The sequence below is a fragment of the Chiloscyllium punctatum genome, chromosome 36, assembly GCF_047496795.1.
Source record: "Chiloscyllium punctatum isolate Juve2018m chromosome 36, sChiPun1.3, whole genome shotgun sequence".
Lineage (NCBI taxonomy): Eukaryota > Metazoa > Chordata > Chondrichthyes > Orectolobiformes > Hemiscylliidae > Chiloscyllium > Chiloscyllium punctatum.
This window is the reverse complement of record NC_092774.1, coordinates 4,662,329-4,681,132: the sequence shown is the minus strand read 5'-3', so window position 1 is coordinate 4,681,132 and position 18,804 is coordinate 4,662,329. Positions and strand designations below refer to the sequence as shown.

Below are 18,804 nucleotides of genomic sequence, written 5' to 3'. Positions count from 1 at the left end.
GGAGAATCAACGTTTCGGGCATCAGACCTGTTTCTATGGTGTAAGCTATTTTAACGCGTTATTGTAATAGATCGAACATAGAACATAGAACAATACAGCACAGAACAGGCCCTTCGGCCCACGATGTTGTGCCGAACTTCTATCCTAGATTAAGCACCCATCCATGTACCTATCCAAATGCCGCTTAAAGGTCGCCAATGATTCTGACTCTACCACTCCCACGGGCAGCGTATTCCATGCCCCCACCACTCTCTGGGTAAAGAACCCACCCCTGACATCTCCCCTATACCTTCCACCCTTCACCTTAAATTTATGTCCCCTTGTAACACTCTGTTGTACCCGGGGAAAAAGTCTCTGACTGTCTACTCTATCTATTCCTCTAATCATCTCTATCAAGTCACCCCTCATCCTTCGCCGTTCCAACGAGAAAAGGCCGAGAACTCTCAACCTATCCTCGTACGACCTATTCTCCATTCCAGGCAACATCCTGGTAAATCTTCTCTGCACCCTCTCCAAAGCTTTCACATCTTTCCTAAAGTGAGGCGACCAGAACTGCACACAGTACTCCAAATGTGGCCTAACCACAGTCCAAATCATATGGTCAATTCTCAAACTCTCAATAAACGTGCTTATCCCGGGGCCGTTAGACACTGACGATCTAATACGTTTGTGTCTCTACACATCACCGACATCACTCAGACATTAAAGTGAGAGAGGGATAGAAATGGGAACAGACACAGAGAGAGGTGACAGAAGTAAATCTACATTTAATAAGTGAATGGGTGCCTCTGTAGGTCGCAACAGGAAAATTCCCCGCCTCTGGGCGATTGTGTGTGGGACAGTTTCGAGACTGTTGTGAGGGGGGGGGGGGGGGGGGCTAATTCATGGGCGTGAAGGTTGGGAGCCAGTCAGAGTCATTTCGCCTTCAAAATCCCAGGGAGAGCATTCCGAGAATTGTCAGGAATGGTGGATGTGGAACGGGAGCCTGGTCATTTCCATTTGCCTGGGTCGGGTTGGACTGGCTCAGAGAGGGGGTTTTTGTCAGGGAGCGTAGGGCTGTGCGTATGCTGCTACCGATGCCCTTGTATTCGGCGGTGGGACCAAATTCATCGTGGAACCCAGTAAGTCCTGGATTTTCAACGGGCAGGCTCGATTTTAAGGAAAATGTTGCCAACAGTTTCGCAGAAATGACAGTGAGACGAGGTCCGTTGCGTCTCATAAGCCCAGCTTGAGTTTTTGTTGAGGGATGAGACACTGAGTGGATGCTGGGGCCCTTGGTCAATTGGTATTTGGAGATGGCACCAAACTTCTTGTCCGTCGTGGTAAGAGTTTCTCAAGTGGCTATGGAGTTTAGTCTTGAGGCTCGTGATAGATTCTGGTCAAGGCGAGGAAATGTGTGGGGAGATGGGGAAGCCATGTTCAGTGATTTTCTTCCCATTGTTGACAGAATGCTGGCCCAGAATGCACCTGTGCAACGTGTAAGGCAACAAAAGACGGCCAGGAAAGGTCAAAGGGTTTCAGCCCCTTGTGTGAAGGGAAGTGAGGGTGGAGACCGGGGTCAGATGGGGGTCATCGAAACATCTCGAATGTTAACAGGGAGTTTCACGGGGTGTGGGACACAGGGAGTGGATTGTTCAATTGCCTTGGAGATCATACCTGGCAAACGCTGGGGTGAGAATGTGGAATAAACCTCGGAAGGGAAATCTTTGGGGAATGTTCATTTCTCCCCCACGAGAGGAGACAGGCAAATTGGGACACCATTAGTGGCCCTTCAGGAATTCCCAGTGTCCAGACCATTACATTGGAGATATAGCTATCGTGGGATAACCTGGTATAGAGTCAAACAGCATGGACACAGACAGACCCTTCAGTCCAACCAGTCCATGCTGACCCTAATCCCAAAGTAAACTAGTCCCTCCTTCCTGCACTTAGACCCATATCCCTCCAAACCTTTCCTATTCATGTACTTACCCCCATGCCTTTGTAACTCTACCCACATCCACCACTTCCTCTGACAGTTCATTCCACACACGAATCTTCTTCTGTGTAAAACTATTGCTCCTCGTGTTTTTTAAAAAAAGTCTTTCTCCACTCATCTTAAAAAAATGCCCCCTTGCCTTGAAATGCCCCACCCTGGGGAAAAGGAGCCTGTCATTCACTTTATCAATACCCCTCATGATGTTCTAAACAAAGATCACCTTTCAACCTCCGAGACTCCAGGGTAAACAGACCCAAGCCACTCCAATATATGAGTTACTGGGAGACTGGGCATGTTCTTGAGAAGGTGGGAGGTTTAAGCGTGGTCATAGAGATGGTGCAGGTTTACTGTGCAAGGCATTAGTGATGGAACAAGCCAACGGGACTGAGAAACTGGGATTTAACAGTCATAGAGTTGTACAGCACGAAAACAGACCCTTCAGTCCAACCCGTCCATGCCCACCAGATATCCCAACCCAATCTAGTCCCACCTGCCAGCACCCGGCCCATATCCCTCCAAACCCTTCCCATTCATATACCCATCCAAATGCCTCTTAAATGTTGCAATTGTACCAGCCTCCACCACATCCTCTGGCAGCTCATTCCATACACGTACCACCCTCTGCGTGAAAAGGTTGCCCCTTAGGTCTCTTTTATATCTTTCCCCTCTCACCTTAAACCTATGCCGTCTAGTTCTGGACTCCCCCTGGACTCAGGGAAAAGTCTTTGCCTATTTATGCTATCCATGTCCCTTGTAATTTTGTAAACCTCTATAAGGTCACCCCTCAACCTCCAGGGAAAACATCCCCAGCCTCTTCAGCCTCTCCCTCTAGCTCAAACCCTCCAACCCTGGCAACATCCTTACAAATCTTTTCTGAACCCTTTCAAGTTTCACAACATCTTTCCGATAGGAAGGAGACCAGAATTGCATGCAATATTCCAACAGTGCCCTAACCAATGTCCTGTAAAGCCGCAACATGATCTCCCAACTCCTGTACTCAATACTCTGACCAATAAAAGAAAGCATACCAAACGTTGCCTTCACTATCCTATCGACCTGCAACTCCACTTTCAAGGAGCTATGAACCTGCACTCCAAGGTCTCTTTGTTCAGCATCTTTACCAATATAAACTCTCATAAGCTTAGAACCACATTCCAGAATATTCTGTGGTCCGAGAACTGATTGTGTCAATATTCCCTGATTTCTGTGCTGCATACGAAGTATTAAAATATGACTTGTGAGTATTGTTGGAGAGAAAGTGAGGTGATTAGGGTCAACCTTCGGTGCCCATGACTTGACGCTGAGATTGTCTCAGTCACAAACGATAATACTGACCTCTGGCAATACTGGGGAAGCTGATTACGGCCGTGTGGAAAAGAGGGAACTAACCTTCGGAACTGGGGCCCAGCTAATGGTGGAGCCCAGCTAAGAGTGGTAATCCGAGGGGGAAAATGTCACAATTCCGATTTGCCAATCAATCTGTCCTGGTATGGTTGCGAATGTGATCGTAACAGTGGGCTGATTGGATCAGGGAGATTTGAGAAAAAGACGGTGGGAATAAAGGAGCGTTGATAGATCAGGAGCTGGTCCTGCCTTCAGTTCTTGTCAAGGGGTGAGTTACTGTGTGTTTCTGGGGGTTACAGCAAGATGGTATTTGGAGCTGGGACCAAGCTCGTTGTGAATCCGGGTAAGAACTCAGTGCCAGTTCATTTGAGTTAACTTACGGGTTTGACAAGCTGCTAATGCAGTTCCATTGACAGATTGGCAATGGGCACGGATAGGTGATGGCGCGGAGTTGTGCGCGAGATTGAATTGAAATTGATTTGACTGAGATCAGGGGAGGGAAAAAAAAAAGCAAACTCCTACTTTATAAGCCAGTAGCTGTTAGAAGGGAAAGCGAGGACTGCAGATGCCCACCTTCGGGAATTCTTCAGTAGCTGTAAGAACCCAACAGGGACAAAGTGGGGAGTTGGACAGGCCATGGCAAAAATCCGACGCCATGTCAAAGGGTTTGTGCATTGGCGTGTCTGGCTGTGTGAACAGTCATGGCAAACTCACGTTTGGATCCGGGACTAAGCTAACGGTGCCACCAAGTAAGTGGAAGTTTAACAATGCAGTGGCAATAGTTAACTGAGTGATTCACAAATCCCCGCCTTCAGATTCCCCGAGTACGTCAACAGAAGCTGAACAGGGAGGGGAACAGGGAATACCCCAGAGAGGACAGGGTGGGGAAATTAGAGCATGGCATCGGAGAGCAGGGGGATCTGGGAGACAAAGCAATTCCCCAGTTGTCCAGACATCCCCGTGAGATGTTGTCATGAGATGTTAGCATTAACCTCAGTGGGAAGAGAGATGGACGGCAGGCTTGCGTCAGGCTGTGATGCTGGGGCAGTTGGGTCAAGCTGTACTTCAATGTGCTTGGCTCGGACCGCGACATCTTGGAATTAATAACAGAACAGGAGTTGTGTCGATGGGTAATGGGGGGTTGTGTCTGGAGCTGTTTGAAGGTTCCAAACGTATTTCTTCAGAATGACCAAGCTGCATCTCCAGTCTACCTGGGGCTGTTTTCCCTGGAGCATCGGAGGCTGAGGGGTGACCTTATAGAGATTTATAAAATCATGAGGGGGGCATCGATAGGATAAAGAGACAAAGTCTTTTCCCTGGGGTGGGGGAGTCCAGAACTAGAGGGGCGTAGGTTTGGGGTGAGAGGGGAATGATATAAAAGAGACCTAAGGGGCAACTTTTTCACGCAGAGGGTGGTACGTGTATGGAATGAACTGCCAGAGGATGTGGTGGAGGCTGGTACAATTGCAACATTTAAGAGGCATTTGGATGGGTATATGAATAGGAAGGGTTTGGAGGGATATGGGCCGGGTGCTGGCAGGTGGGACTAGATTGGGTTGGGATATCTGGTGGGCATGGACGGGTTGGACCGAAGGGTCTGTTTCCATGCTGTACATCTCTATGACTCTATGAACCAGCACAAAAAATGGGAGCTGAGGCAGATGGTGTTTGGTAGGGGGTTTGAGCGATTGGAACAAGCCCTTTAGGATTGGAGGAGGGACTGAGTTACTAACGCAATGCAGTCAGTATGATGCACGAAAGGAAATAATGTCACACACAACGACGGAAGTCGCTGGGAAAGCTTGGCAGGTCTGGCAGCCTCTGTGAAGAGACGTCAGAGTTCACGTTTTGGGTCCGATGACCCTTCTGTGGATCATATCTGACTTGTCTGACCGATATCAGTGCTCCTGGATAATACAACATGATTCTCAATGAGATGACAGTGCCAGCCCAGTGATGGTTAGTATGCGGTTGTACAGATACATTACAATCAATACCAACCCTAAGTTACCAGTGGCTCAGTGGTTAGCACTGCTGCCTCACAGCACCAGGGTACCAGGTTCGATTCCTGCCTCAGGCGACTGTCTGTGTGGAGTTTGCACATTCTCCCCGTGTCTGTGTGGGTTTCCTCCAGGTGCTCCGGTTTCCTCCCACAGTCCAAAGATGTGCAGGTTAGGTGAATTGGCCATGCTAAATTGCCTGTAGTGTTAGGTGCATTGGTCAGAGGGAAAATGGGTTTGGGTGGGTTACTCTTCGGAAGGTTGGTGTGGACTGGTTGGGCCAAAGGGACTATTTCCACACTGTAGGTCTCCCTGGTGACTTCAGCAGAATTCAGTAAAACCTGTCTAGTAAATTAATTAATTGAGTGGTTGATTACTTAATAGTAAGGTCCGAGGGAGTGTTGCTGAACAAAGAGACCTTGGAGTGCAGGTTCATAGCTCCTTGAAAGTGGAATCGCAGGTCAATAGGATAGTGAAGGTGGCATTTGGTATGCTTTCCTTTATTGGTCAGAGTATTGAGTACAGGAGTTGTGAGGTCATGTTGGGGCTGTACAGGACATTGGTTAGGCCACTGTTGGAATATTGCGTGCAATTCTGGTCTCCTTCCTGTCGGAAAGATGTTGTGAAAGCTGAAAGGGTTTAGAAAAGATTTACAAGAATGTTGCCAGGGTTGGAGGATCTGAGCTACAGGGAGAGGCTGAACAGGCCGGGGCCGTTTTCCCTGGAGCGTTGGAGGCTGAGGGGTGACCTTATAGAGGGTTATAAAATCATGAGGGGCATGGAGAGGGTAAATAGTGAAGTTCTGCTCCCCAGGTTTGGGGAATCCAAAACTAGAGGGGCATAGGTTTAAGAGGAGAAGGGAAAAGTTTAAATGGGACACAATGGGCAACGTTTTCCCCCAGAGGGTGGTGCGTGTATGGAATGAGCTGCCAGAGGAAGTGGTGGAGACTGGTACAATGACAGCATTGAAAATTGATAAGGACATGGATAGGAAGGGTTTGGAGGGATATGGGCCTAGTGTTGGAAAATGGGACTAGATTAGGTTCGCATATCTAGGATTGCATGGACAAGTTGGGCTGAAGGGTCTGTCCAGCTTGGAGACTCTGTCTCTATGATTGATCCCTGTGAGGATGGCGATCTATTTGCAGTACGGCACGACATGGTTAAATCAGTGAGTCAGAGTGACCGACCCTCAGCAGATTGGCATGAGCTAGGAAATATTAATACTCTGTCACAAACAGATGGTGTGAGGGGTGCTGGTGAAGGTGGATTTGAACAGTGTGTAGAAATAATCGATTAGTTCCCTGGGTGGGTGAATGTACAGCCAGGGTTGGGGGTTGGAAGTTGGGGGAGGGGGTGTTAATTGAAAAGGATAGACCCTGACTATCTGTTTTTGTAATAAAGTATTTGCATGAACACTCGAAGTGTCACAGCATTCAAGGGCTTGACGCTGAGTGCTGGAGGGTAGGGTCACGGTGGCTCAGTGGGTTAGCGCTGCTACCACACAGTGCCAAGGACCCGGGTTCGATTCCAGCCTCAGGCGACTGCCTGTGTGGAGTTTGCACATTTTCTTCCGGATGCTCCAGTTTCATCCCACAGTCCAAGGGTGTGCAAGTTAGGGTGGACTGGCCATGATACATTACCCACAGTGCCCGGGATGTGCAGGTTAGGGTGGATTGGCCGTGCTAAATTACCCATAGTGCCCAGGGATGTGCAGGTTAGGGTGGATTGGCCATGCTAAATTACCCATAGTGCCCAGGGATGTGCAGGTTAGGGTGGATTGGCCGTGCTAAATTACCAATAGTGTCCAGGGATGTGCAGGTTAGGGTGGATTAGCCATGCTAAATTACCCATAGTGCCCAGGGATGTGCAGGTTAGGGTGGATTGGCCATGCTAAATTACCCATAGTGCCCAGGGATGTGCAGGTTAGGGTGGATTGGCCATGCTAAATTACCCACAGTGCCCAGGGATGTGCAGGTTAGGGTGGATTGGCCATGCTAAATTACCAATAGTGTCCAGGGATGTGCAGGTTAGGGTGGATTGGCCATGGTAAATTACCCATAGTGCCCAGGGATGTGCAGGTTAGGGTGGATTGGCTGTGCTAAATTACCAATAGTGTCCAGGGATGTGCAGGTTAGGGTGGATTAGCCATGAGAATTAGAGGGATTGGATGGGATGCTCTTCAGAGGGTCTGTGTGGACTCGATGGGCCTAATGGCCTGCTTCCACACTGCAAGGGGTTCTGCGAGGGTGGGGGAGACTTGGTGGCCCTCCAGTCAGTGTGTTGCCTGAGCACTGAGTACAGAGGGTTTCTGCATGGGGGTGTAACGCTGTGGGAATTACAATGCTGGCAAGCTCACCTTTGGCTCTGGGACCAAACTCATTGTGCAACCGAGTAAGTGAATGACAGTCTTGTTTTAACACACTGGGAATGAGTTCATTGCCTCTAGTATTGGTAAACCTTCCTCATAGCTGTCAGGAAACATTGGGCATGAAAGCCAGCAAAGAGTTTTGATCGCTATGTCAATGGGAGATGCTGGCGGAAGAGCCTTGGGTATCATCAATATCAACAGTCCCTTACACATTCAACACAGAATTCAGGATGAACCTAGATACAGCTTTGAGCATTTAGCCCTCGCACAATCAATGTGTGTTGAATGTGGAATTGGAGTTTGCTTATTTGTCCCACATTGCCCTAGGCAGAGATACCAAGCTATTTAAATTCAAAGATGATGATTAAACAGTTTTTGGTGTGTGTGTGTGTGTGTGTCTGTGTGTGTGTGTGTCTGTGTGTGTGTGTCTGTGTGTGTCAGTCATTACTAAGCTGCTGATAAGAATTTGCCTTGTTCTGATAACCGTCCCATTTGATAATGCGTCAGCCTACGCCCTCAACTCTAAAATGGATGAGGGTTTAGATTTCAGTCCCCACCAGATCTTGCTCTCATTTTTCTTAAGTCACAGAATCAGAGAATCCCCACAGTGTGGAATTAGGCCCAACAAGTCTATGCCAACCGCCCGAAGAGTAACCCACCCAGACTAAATTCCCCTCTACCCGATATTTACCCCTGACTTATGCACCTAACCTACACATCCCTAAACACTATGGGCAACTTAGCATGGCCAATTCACCCTAACCTACACATCCATGAACACTATGGGTAATTTAGCGTGGCCAATTCACCCTAACCTACACATCCATGAACACTATGGGTAATTTAGCGTGGCCAATCCACCCTAACCTACACATCCATGAACACTATGGGTAATTTAGCATGGCCAATTCACCCTAACCTACACATCCATGAACACTATGGGTAATTTAGCGTGGCCAATCCACCCTAACCTACACATCCATGAATACTATGGGTAATTTAGCGTGGCCAATCCACCCTAACCTGCACATCTTTGAACTGTAAGAGGAAACCAGAGCACCCGGAGGAAACCCACACAGATACGGGGAGAATGTGCAAACTCCACACAGACCAAGGCTAGAATTGAACCCAGGTCCCTAGCGCTGGGAGGCAGTGGTGCTAACCACTGAGCCGCCATGCCACCTCACCCCCAAGTGCTCGGAAATGGGATTAGAACAGGGAGGTGTATGCTTCTGGCTAGCACACACCTGATGGGCCGAAGGGTAATTTTCTTGTTTTCTCTGACTCCCTTTGTTGATGGACTGAAAATCAATGCCTCGTCATTTTGTCAGAGGGTTTGACAAAGTAATATTTCAAATCTTATCTGTCAGACCCATGCTTGTGATAACCTGCCTACTACCGCCAGGGGAACTACAGCAGGTACAGAGATTTGGTTACAGGAGGATAACTGATGGTGATATTGCTGAGCGGTTGGGCAGGGGAATAACTGAGGGAACAGCGGGGTGGGGAGAAATCACACTTTGGCCCAGTTATGAAAACGAAGGAAGCATTGCTTGTCATAGGAAAAGTCAATGAGAGATTAGCCCTGGCTCTCTCTACAGATGCTGCCAGACTTGCTGAGTTTCTCCAGTGTTTTTTCTTTCTCTCTCTCTCTCTCTCACACACTCGCTCGCTCTCTGCTTGTGCATTTGTTTGGGAGTTCAAGCGTCCCTTGGCGTTGACATTCGGCACAGGAAAGGCGTGACAGGTTTTTTTTGTACGCTGCATGTGGAGTTGTATATCTCAGCCATACGATACACAGTCCTGCATTGTGTGGCAGAGAGAGAGAAATAAAACAGAGTGGGGCACTCTCAGAAGCAAGTTAGGATCATAAGAGGTAGAGTCAATGATAAAATCCCTCAGTTAAGACCGAGAGACACTCAATCCTGGGAGAGAGGGAGGAGGGGGTGTGAAGGAAATTCACTGGGATGTTGCCTGAGATGGAGCGTAGGTTCAGAGTATTTGGAACAGACTCAGCTGGCAAAGTAGTCTTTGCTGTACTGTGATAATGTCACTCTTAAAGGCTTGGCTGAAGCCAAGGGTTTGATCATAGTCCCTTGGGGGGCGATTGACGTGACCACAGTGACACTGAGAGGAGTTTCCTGTTGAAAGACGCCATGTTTGCGTCACTTGGAAGTTGGCAGCAAGTTTATCCTCAGAGAAAGGGGGTAAACTGAATTGTGGAGCCAAGTGGGCGCCCATTAATACCTGCGTGTTCAAGCTCGGAATTTCCTCTCAATCGGAATAGGGTGGTTGCTAAATCAGACGGTTTTCGTTAGGCACTGTCGGACAGCAGGGGCTAAACAAGTTTATCTTCGGAAGTGGGGCAAAACTCAAAGTGGCAGCTGGTGAGTAATGTCTTGTGGGAGGATGATGTTGCTCCGGGAAGGCCAAGGAAGAATTCACCAGCCGAGATCTAGTTAATCACGTCACGCGAATTAACTCACGGCCTAATTAAAGAGAGAAGCTTCAGAGTTCATGAATCACAGGAAGTTGGTTTGCAGATGCAGCAGGTCATGAGGAAGGCAAATGGGATATGATCCATCATTGCTTAGAGGCTTGGAGTTTAAAAGCAGGGAGGTTATGTTGCGGCTGTACGGAACAAAGAGCCAAGAAAATTCCAGCAGAAGTACAGGCCCTTCGGCACTCCAAGCTGATCCAGATCCTCTATCTAAACTTGTCGTCTATTCTCTAAGTGTCGGTATCCCTCTGCTCCCTTCTCATTCATGTATTTGTCTAGATACACCTTAAATGATGCTATCTTGCCTGCCTCTACCACCTCAGCTAGCAATGTGTTCCAGGCACCCATAACCCTCAGTGGAAAGAACTTCCCACGCAAATCTCCCCTCAACCTTTTCCCCTCTCACTTTGAACTCATGACCCCTTGTAACTGAGCTCCCCACTCTGGGAGGAGAAAACTTCTCGCTATGGAGTGCTGGTGAGACCACACATGGAGTACTGGGTGCAGTTTTGGTCTCCTTACCTGTGAAAGGATAGACAGACAGTAGAGGGGGTGCCGAGCAGGGTCAATATGTTGGTTCTGGAGTTGAGAGGAGTTGACTTATGAGGAGAGACTGAGTCGACTGGGATTATATTCATTGGAATTCAGAAGAATGAGGGAGGATCTGATAGAAACACAGAATTACAAAGGGAATGGATAAGACAGACAGAGAGAGGATATTTCTAGGACTAGGACAAGAGGGAGTAGCCTCAAAATTCAGGGGAGGCAGATTTAGGGCTGAACTGAGAAGGAACGTCTTCACTCAAGGGGTTGGGAATCTCTGGGAATCCCTGCCCAGTGAAGCATTCGAGGCTACCTTGTTGGATATTTTTAAGATAGATTTCCGAAGTGAAGGAATGAAGGGTTATGGTGAGAGGCTGACACTCCTAGTTCTTATGTTCTCATGGCCCTGTTACATGGTTAGGATGAAATGTGTCAGAGGTAGCTCAGAGAAGGTCTCGCTCAAATTATTCCGGAGTCGAAAGGCTCGTCCGAAGAGGGGAGGGATTGGAAGCTATTGGGAATGCTGAGGAGTTGCCAGAAGCACTGGAGAAATATTTGGGAGGTTACTAATGGTCAGTTGGGGAGCACTCGGATTTAACTGGGAAGTGAGGTAGGTCTCCGCAATGCGCAGAATAATTCACAGTTCAGTGGGGGCTGATAAACGAAAGTGTTACATGGAGAGACGGGTATGTGTGAGTGCGTCTGTGTGTGTATGAATGTGTGTCTGTGTGAGTGTGAGTGTGTGCATGCATGTGTGTGTGCGTAAACTAGGACAAGAGGGAGTAGCCTCTTGTGTGCGTATATCAGTGTGCATGTATGAGTGTCTGTATCTGTGTGTGTGTGTGTGAGAGAGTGTGTGTGCATATGTGCGTGCGTGTATGAGTATGTGTGTGAGTGTGAGTGAATGTATGTGAAAGAGAATGTGTGTGTGTTGTTGAGTCTGTGTGTATGAGTGTGCGTGTGTTTGTGTCTGTATGTGTGTGTGTGAGGCTGTGCCTGTGTGTGTGCGTGTATGTGTGTGAGAGTGTGTGTGTGTGTATGAGCGTGTGTATATGAGTGCGTGTGTGTGTCTATATACATGAGCGTGTCTGTCTATGTGTGTGTGTCTGTGTGTCTGTGTGTATGAGTGTGTGCGTGTATTAGAGAGAGTGTGTGAGAGAGAAAGAGTGTATGTGTCTGTCTGTGTACGCATGTGTATAATAATGTGTGTATATGTGTGTGTGTATAATAGTCTGTGTTTGTATATGAGTGTGTGTGTGCATATGTGTGTGTGTAATAGTGTGTGTGTGTGTGTATATGAGTGTGTGTCTATATGAGTGTGTGTCTATATGTGTGTGTGTGTGTATAATAGTGTGTGTGTATATGTGTGTGTATATGAGTGTGGGTGTGGGTGTGTGGGTGTGTGTTTGAGTGTGTGTGTGGGTGTGTGTGTGTGTCTATGAGTGTGTGTGTGTGTGTGTGGGTGTGTATATGAATGTGTGTGTGTGTGTGTGTGTCCCAGGAATGGGAGATGTATCATGCTGACTTGCGAGAGTCAGCGAGAGTTCTGACAGGCCGGAGGGGAGGTGGGGGAAAGGGAGCTAACTCGGGGAAGCAGAGACCCAGCTCAGTGTGAATCCCAGCAGGATTGGCTCTAACACAGACGGGGCCTGGGTCATCGGGGGCCATGGTCACCATAGGGGCACCAATGAGGGCCAGTCAATCACTGCTCGCTCTCACAGTTGGAAGGGACAGATGCTACAAGTACAGAGGGGTTTTTTTTGCTAAAGGGTGTCACACTGTGTGTACATTGGAGCTCGTGCTCTCATCTTTGGAGAGGGGACCATGTTAGCAGTGGACCCAAGTAGGTCTGCCTTCCTAATATAGATGGCTTATTTATAGAAACATTCTTTCCACATCTGTACAGGACGTGGATTGGGCTGCTTTTGGAATACTTGTGGGCAATTCTGGTCCCCCTGGCGAATTCAGCAGAATTCAGTAAAACTTGTCGAGTAAATTAATTAATTGAGTGGTTGATTACTTAATGGTAAGGTCCTGGGGAGTGTTGCTGATCAAAGAGACCTGGGAGTGCAGGTTCATAGCTCCTTGAAAGTGGAGTTGCAGGTCGATAGGATAGTGAAGGAGGTGTTTGGTATGCTTTCCTTTATTGGTCAGAGTATTGTGTACAGGAGTTGGGAGGTCGTGTTGTAGCTGTACAAGACATTAGTTAGGCCACTGTTGGAAAATTGCATGCAATTCTGGTCTCCCTGCTACACAGGAAGGATGTTGTGAAACTTGAAAGGGTTCAGAAAAAATTTACAAGGATGTTGCCAGGGTTGGAGGGTTTGAGCTACAGGGAGAGGCTGAACAGGCTGGGGCTGTTTTCCCTGGAGTGTCAGAGGCTGAGGGGTGACCTTATAGAGGTTTATAAAATCATGAGGGGCATGGAGAGGGTAAATAGGCAAAGTCTTTTCCCTGGAGTGGGGGAGTCCAGAACTAGAGGTGCACAGGTTGAGTGGGGAAAGGGACCTGAGGGGCAACTTTTTCACCCAGAGGGTGGTGCGAGTGTGGAATGAGCTGCCAGAGGAAGTGGTGGAGGCTGGTACAATGACAACACTGAAAAGGCACCTAGATGCGCCAAGGAATAGGAAGGGTTTAGAGGGATATGGGCCAAGTGCTGGCAAATGGGACTAGATTAGGTTAGGATATCTGGTCGGTATGGATGAGTTGGACCGAAGGGTGTATGTGTGTGTGTGTGTGTGTGTGTGTTTTATCTTTGTGTCTACATGTGCGTTGTGTGTGTGTATGTCTCTGTGTGTGAATGTGTGTGCGTGAGTGAGTGAGTGTGTGTGTGTGTGTGTGTGTGAGTGTGTGTGCCTGTGTGTGTGTATGAGTGAGTGAGTGTGTGTTGAGTGTGAGTGTGAGAGTGACGGTTTTTGTTACCCAGTGTAGGACTGTGTGAGTGTTGGAAACCTCGGGTTAACATTTGGAAGAGGGAGCCAGCTCACCGTGACTCCCGGTGAGTGCCACATTGTGGAAGGATAATGTCACCGTTCTGATTAACAGAAATGAATGACTCCCACCAAAGTCTTGGAATCATGGGGTTAGCTACATACGTACGAGAGTGTATTCACCTTCAGGGAGTCTGTGTCTCAGGGGCCGGTGTGCTGTCAGCTCTCAGGAGCTACTGGAATGACAATGGGCATTAAACATTCTGTCTGTGATGTCTCTGGTAGGGATATGTCAGCGAGTGAGTGCAGTACATTTGTATTTAGCTCATTGACTGTATTTAAAAAAAGAGATGGATAGGTTCTTGAATAGTGAGGAGATTAAAGGTTCCAGGGAGAAAGCACGAGAATAGGGTTGAGAAGCATATCATTTTTGGATAGGTCAATCAGCCAAATTCTGCTCCTGTCGTTCTCGGCCTCCATTGGGAAATGCGATCAGATTCTGAGTGAATCCAGGTCGGAAATCCGAGACAGCGGCATCAAAGAGGCCTTGGCTTGACAATGCCTGCAACGTGAGCAGAGCAGTTTAGTGGAGGCGATGGCCAAGAATATCCTGGGGATCCAGGTTCGATTCCCACTGCGGTGGAATCGGATTTCAATCTGTCTTGATTGTTCACTTTCACTGGGAGTGGGATCGAGTTTCGGAACCACGGGGTCACGCTGCAGCTGTACAAAAACTCCGGTGCGGCCCACACTCGGAATATTGCCTTCAGTTCTGGTCACCGCGTTACAGGAAGGATGTGGAGGCTGAGGAAAGGGGGCAGGTGAGATTTACCAGGATGTTGCCTGGTGTGGAGGAACGGTCTTACGAGGAAAGGCTGAGGGCCTTGAGGCTGTTTCCGTTAGAGAGACGAAGGTTGCGAGGTGACTTAACAGAGACATATCAGAAGCGAGCAATCCCCCTCACACGGGCCAATCCGGGAATGGAGAGGTTACCAGTTCAGGATGAAGGGATGGGGATTTCTAGATTGCTGCCTCTGAGGAACTCAACTTCCCTTCATAGCCGGTGGGGCACTGAGTGAATTTAAGGAAGGGATGGATGTTCCATCAGTAAGGACCTGAAAGGTCATGGCAGAAATGTGGAGTTGAGGCCGCGATGAGACCAGCCCTGATCTGACTGAATTCGGTGTAGGCTTCAGGCCTACTCGTTGTCCCTCGCTTTAATGTAGATAATTCGCCAAGGAAGGAATTAGACTGAATGAAGGGAGGTGGTGGCCAAGTGGTATTGTTGCTAGGCTGTTAATCCAAAGACTCGGGTAACATTATGAGGGAGTTGGGTTCAAATCCGACCACGGCAGAACTCAATAAAATTCAGGAATTAAAAGTCTAATGGCGACTGCTGTCGGGGGAACGACCCAACCAGTTCACTCATGTCCTTGAGGGAGCGAAAATGCTATCCTTAACCCAATCCCAGGCCCTTCGGCCCAACAAGTCCACACAGACCCTCCGAAGAGGAACCCATCCCCCCCACCCTAATATCCGACATTTACACCTGACCAATGCATCTAACCTGCACATCCCTGGGCACTGTGGGTAATTTAGCACGGCCAATCCACCCTAACCTGCACATCCCTGGGCACTATGGGTAATTTAGCACGGCCAATCCACTCTAACCTGCACATCCTTGGGCATAATAGGAAATTGAACATGGCCAATCCACCCTAACCTGCACATCCCTGGGCACTATGGGTAATTGAGCACGGCCAATCCACTCTAACCTGCACATCCCTGGACACTAGGCCAATCCACCCTAAACTGCACATCCCTAGGCACTATGGATAATTTAGCACGGCCAATTCACCCTAACCTGCACATCCCTGGACACTATGGGTAATTGAGCACGGCCAATCCACCCTAACCTACACATCCCTGGGCACTATGGGTAATTTAGCACGGCCAAGACACTTTATCCTGCACATCCCTGGGCACTGTGGGTAATTTAGCATGGCCAATCCACCCTAACCTACACATCCCTGGGCACTATGGGTAATTTAGCACGGCCAAGCCACTTTAACCTGCACACCCCTGGGCACTATGGGTAATTTAGCACGGCCAATCCACCCTAACCTACAGAGTTTTGGACTGTGGGAGGAAACTGGAGCACCCGGAGGAAAGCCACGCAGACATGGGGTGGGGGGTGGATGTGCAAACTCCACACAGACAGTCACCTGAGATTGAAATCGAACCCGGGTCCCTGGTGCCGTGAGGCAGCAGTGCTAACCCACTGAGCCACCGTGCTGTCCCCAACTGTGAAACATCTTTATAGGCTTAAGAACAAGACAGGCCTGTTTTTCTTTCAAATGGGAGGGTGAACCAGCAATCAGGAATGGGTTCCAGATTATCTCACTGTAACGTTCAGAGCCTCATCAAAACGGCCTGTTTCCAAAAAGACACGAGGGGTTGGTCAAGTCGGCCATCTTGGGAGATGGTGGGGGTGGTGGAAATTTCTCCCCACCCTTTGGGTCAGGGAGGGAGACGGGGGAGGGGAAGGAGATTCCGGGGGGGGGGGGGGCGGGTGAAAATCTGCGTCTCAGGGAGAAACCAGAGGAGTGTGTGAGCTAACCGATCTCTCTCTCTCTCTCTCTTTGGATGCCAACAGAGAGGGCACCATCTGAACCATCCTTGTACGTTCTCTCTGCGGCCAATACCAAGACCGATAATGAGGAAAACGTCATGGCAGCGTGCCTGGCCACCGATTATTTCCCCAAGAGCTATAACATGACCATGAGTGTTGGGGACAAGGAGGAGACACAGTCCGAATCGAACGCCTTGCTGTCAATCATCGATCGCAGTTACAGTCTGTTTGGATTCTTCACCACACAGGGGACGCGCGAGGAGATCAGCTGCGCAGTTGGAGGAGAGACCAAGGAGTTCCCAGCAGCTGGTAAGTTGACAGCTTGATCCAGGAACTGAAACGCCTGACGGGATTCCCGGCGTGCCGTCCGGTCAGATCGCCAGGTCTCATCTGACACTCATTGTTCATTGTGTTTCAGATCAATCCCAGTATTCCTGCATTCAGGTGGAAGATAACATGGCAGCAGGTGAGAGCATAGTCTCTGTGTGTGTCTGTGTGAGTGTGTGTGTGTGTGAGTGTGTGTGAGTGTGTCTGTGTGAGTGTGTGTGTCTGTGTGTCTGTGTGAGTGTGTGTGTGTGTGAGAGAGTGTGCGTGTGTGTGCCGGTGTGTGTGTGTGTCTGTGTGAGTCTGTGTGAGTGTGTGTGTGTGTGTGTCTGTGTGAGTGAGTCTGTGTGTGTCTGTGTGCCTGCCTCTGTGGGTGTCTGTGTGTGTGTGTGTCTGAGTGTGCGTCTGTGTGTGTGTGCCTACCTCTGTGGGTGTCTGTGTGTGCCCCTGTGTGTGTAAGTGTGTGTGTCTGTGTGCATCTGTGTGTGTGTGTCTGTGTGCATCTGTGTGTGTGTATCTGTGTGTGTTTGTATGTATGTGTCTGTGTGTGTCTGTGTGCCTGTGTGTATGTATGTGTGTCTGAGTGTGTGTCTGTTTGTATGTGTCTGAATGCATGCAAGTGCGTGTGTCTGTGTGTGTGTAAGTGTGTGTATCTTTGTGTGTGTGTGTGTCTGTGGATGTGTGAATGTGTGTGTAAGTATGTGACAGTGTCTGTGTGCATGTCTAAGTGTGTGTGTGTGTGTGTGTGTATGCAAGCATGTATTTGTGTGTGTGAGTGTAAATGAGTGTGTGTGTGTGTGTGTGTGTGAGAGTGTGCGTGTGTGCACCAACACATCAATGCCACAAGGAAATGTTGAATGGTGTCAAACGCCCCGTCATTTCCAACCACCTTCTCAGTTTCTGTTCCGTCTCCCCTCTCAGATCCACAATTCAACCTTCTGTCACTGACCATCTTCGGATTAAGGATCCTGTTCGTGAAGAGCATAGTCTTCAACGTGCTGATGACTATCCGCGTCTGGATCTCCTGAGGTGAGAGACAGGCGGCTCCGTGTCTCCCTCTGGCTCTGTTGGGCGGGGGGGGGGGGGGGGAGGGAAACATTCAAACCCTCAACATCACCCATCCTGTCTAGTCCAGTCGGAAGTTGGCCAGTTTCTGTGAGACCCTCCTGCCCTGATTATTGCAGTGGACTCAATTCTCATCGCGTTGGAATTTGATTGGTTGGGATGGGGACCACCGGGATAGGACTCTGGAATGAGTTGGCACCATCTGGGGGAAGATCGCGTGGTACCCTCTCTGATGCCAAGATCTGAATATCTTCTCTCTCTCTCTCTCTGACCAGGTAGACCAGCAACTGTGAGCGTGTTTGTGCTATCAAACATTCTTCGTTTGAAGACTCAGTGACCTCTGCTCGGATTGTGACCGCGACAGAGCTACTTGGCGTGTAAAAACGCGAGCGATATATGTGTGTGTGTGTGTGTGTGTGTGTGTTTCTGTCCTTGTATATATCTGTAGACTTGTGCTTTCAGGAACCTCTCTGTGAATGTAATGATTTGGGTAATGTCTACTGGAGCCTCACTGAGTTATCCATCTCTGGCGTCTCTGGTTGCTGGTCAATTTCAGCTCATATTCGCGAGGAAAATGTGGGTTTTCCCTTCTCAGTGTCCCATCGGGACGGGAACTGCAGTGCGTGTTAATGCCCCATGTCCTGTAATGTTCCCCCAACACCGACAGCCCCAGGAAAGACGAGGAAGAAAATCCACTCTACCTGCGAATCTTACTGCGTCTGCTAATGCACCCCCCCCCCCCCCACCCACCCATTCGATCCATCCCTAACTCTGAGATTAAACTCCAACGGTCAAATTCCAACAGATTGGAGATGGCCGTCTTTTCGGTCTTTGTTCCGAGATGGATTTGCCAGGATGTTTTCCAGGTGTGTGTGTGTGTGTGTGTGTGTGTAAATATCTGAAGCATAAAGGAAAGCTACTGTATATGAAAAGATATTGAATAGTCAATACCATTTGTAGACTTAGACCCCACTGGGGAGATTATTTGCTGTTTTTGATGTGACGGGGCTCAGTAATGTCCTGCTTTGCAAAGAATTTCTGTCAGCTTTACAAAACCTTGCCAAACCTTTCTCATCGTGCTTGCCCAATAAAATATATCTTTTCTGATCAAACCTAC

At 48.7% G+C, this 18,804-nt stretch overlaps 1 protein-coding gene across 1 annotated transcript in view; it reads left to right on the top strand.

Moving 5' to 3' along the window:
* LOC140461121 (M1-specific T cell receptor alpha chain-like) overlaps positions 1 to 18,426 on the top strand; it is an 89,795-nt gene extending 71,369 nt beyond the window's left edge. The window contains exons 2-5 of the mRNA XM_072555884.1: positions 16,323 to 16,607; positions 16,717 to 16,764; positions 17,544 to 17,651; positions 17,967 to 18,426. Of these exons, the coding sequence (XP_072411985.1) occupies positions 16,323 to 16,607; positions 16,717 to 16,764; positions 17,544 to 17,650 (440 nt within the window). The 3' untranslated portion in view covers position 17,651; positions 17,967 to 18,426. The remainder of the gene's footprint in view (positions 1 to 16,322; positions 16,608 to 16,716; positions 16,765 to 17,543; positions 17,652 to 17,966) is intronic.
* The last annotated feature ends 378 nt before the right edge of the window (positions 18,427 to 18,804 follow it).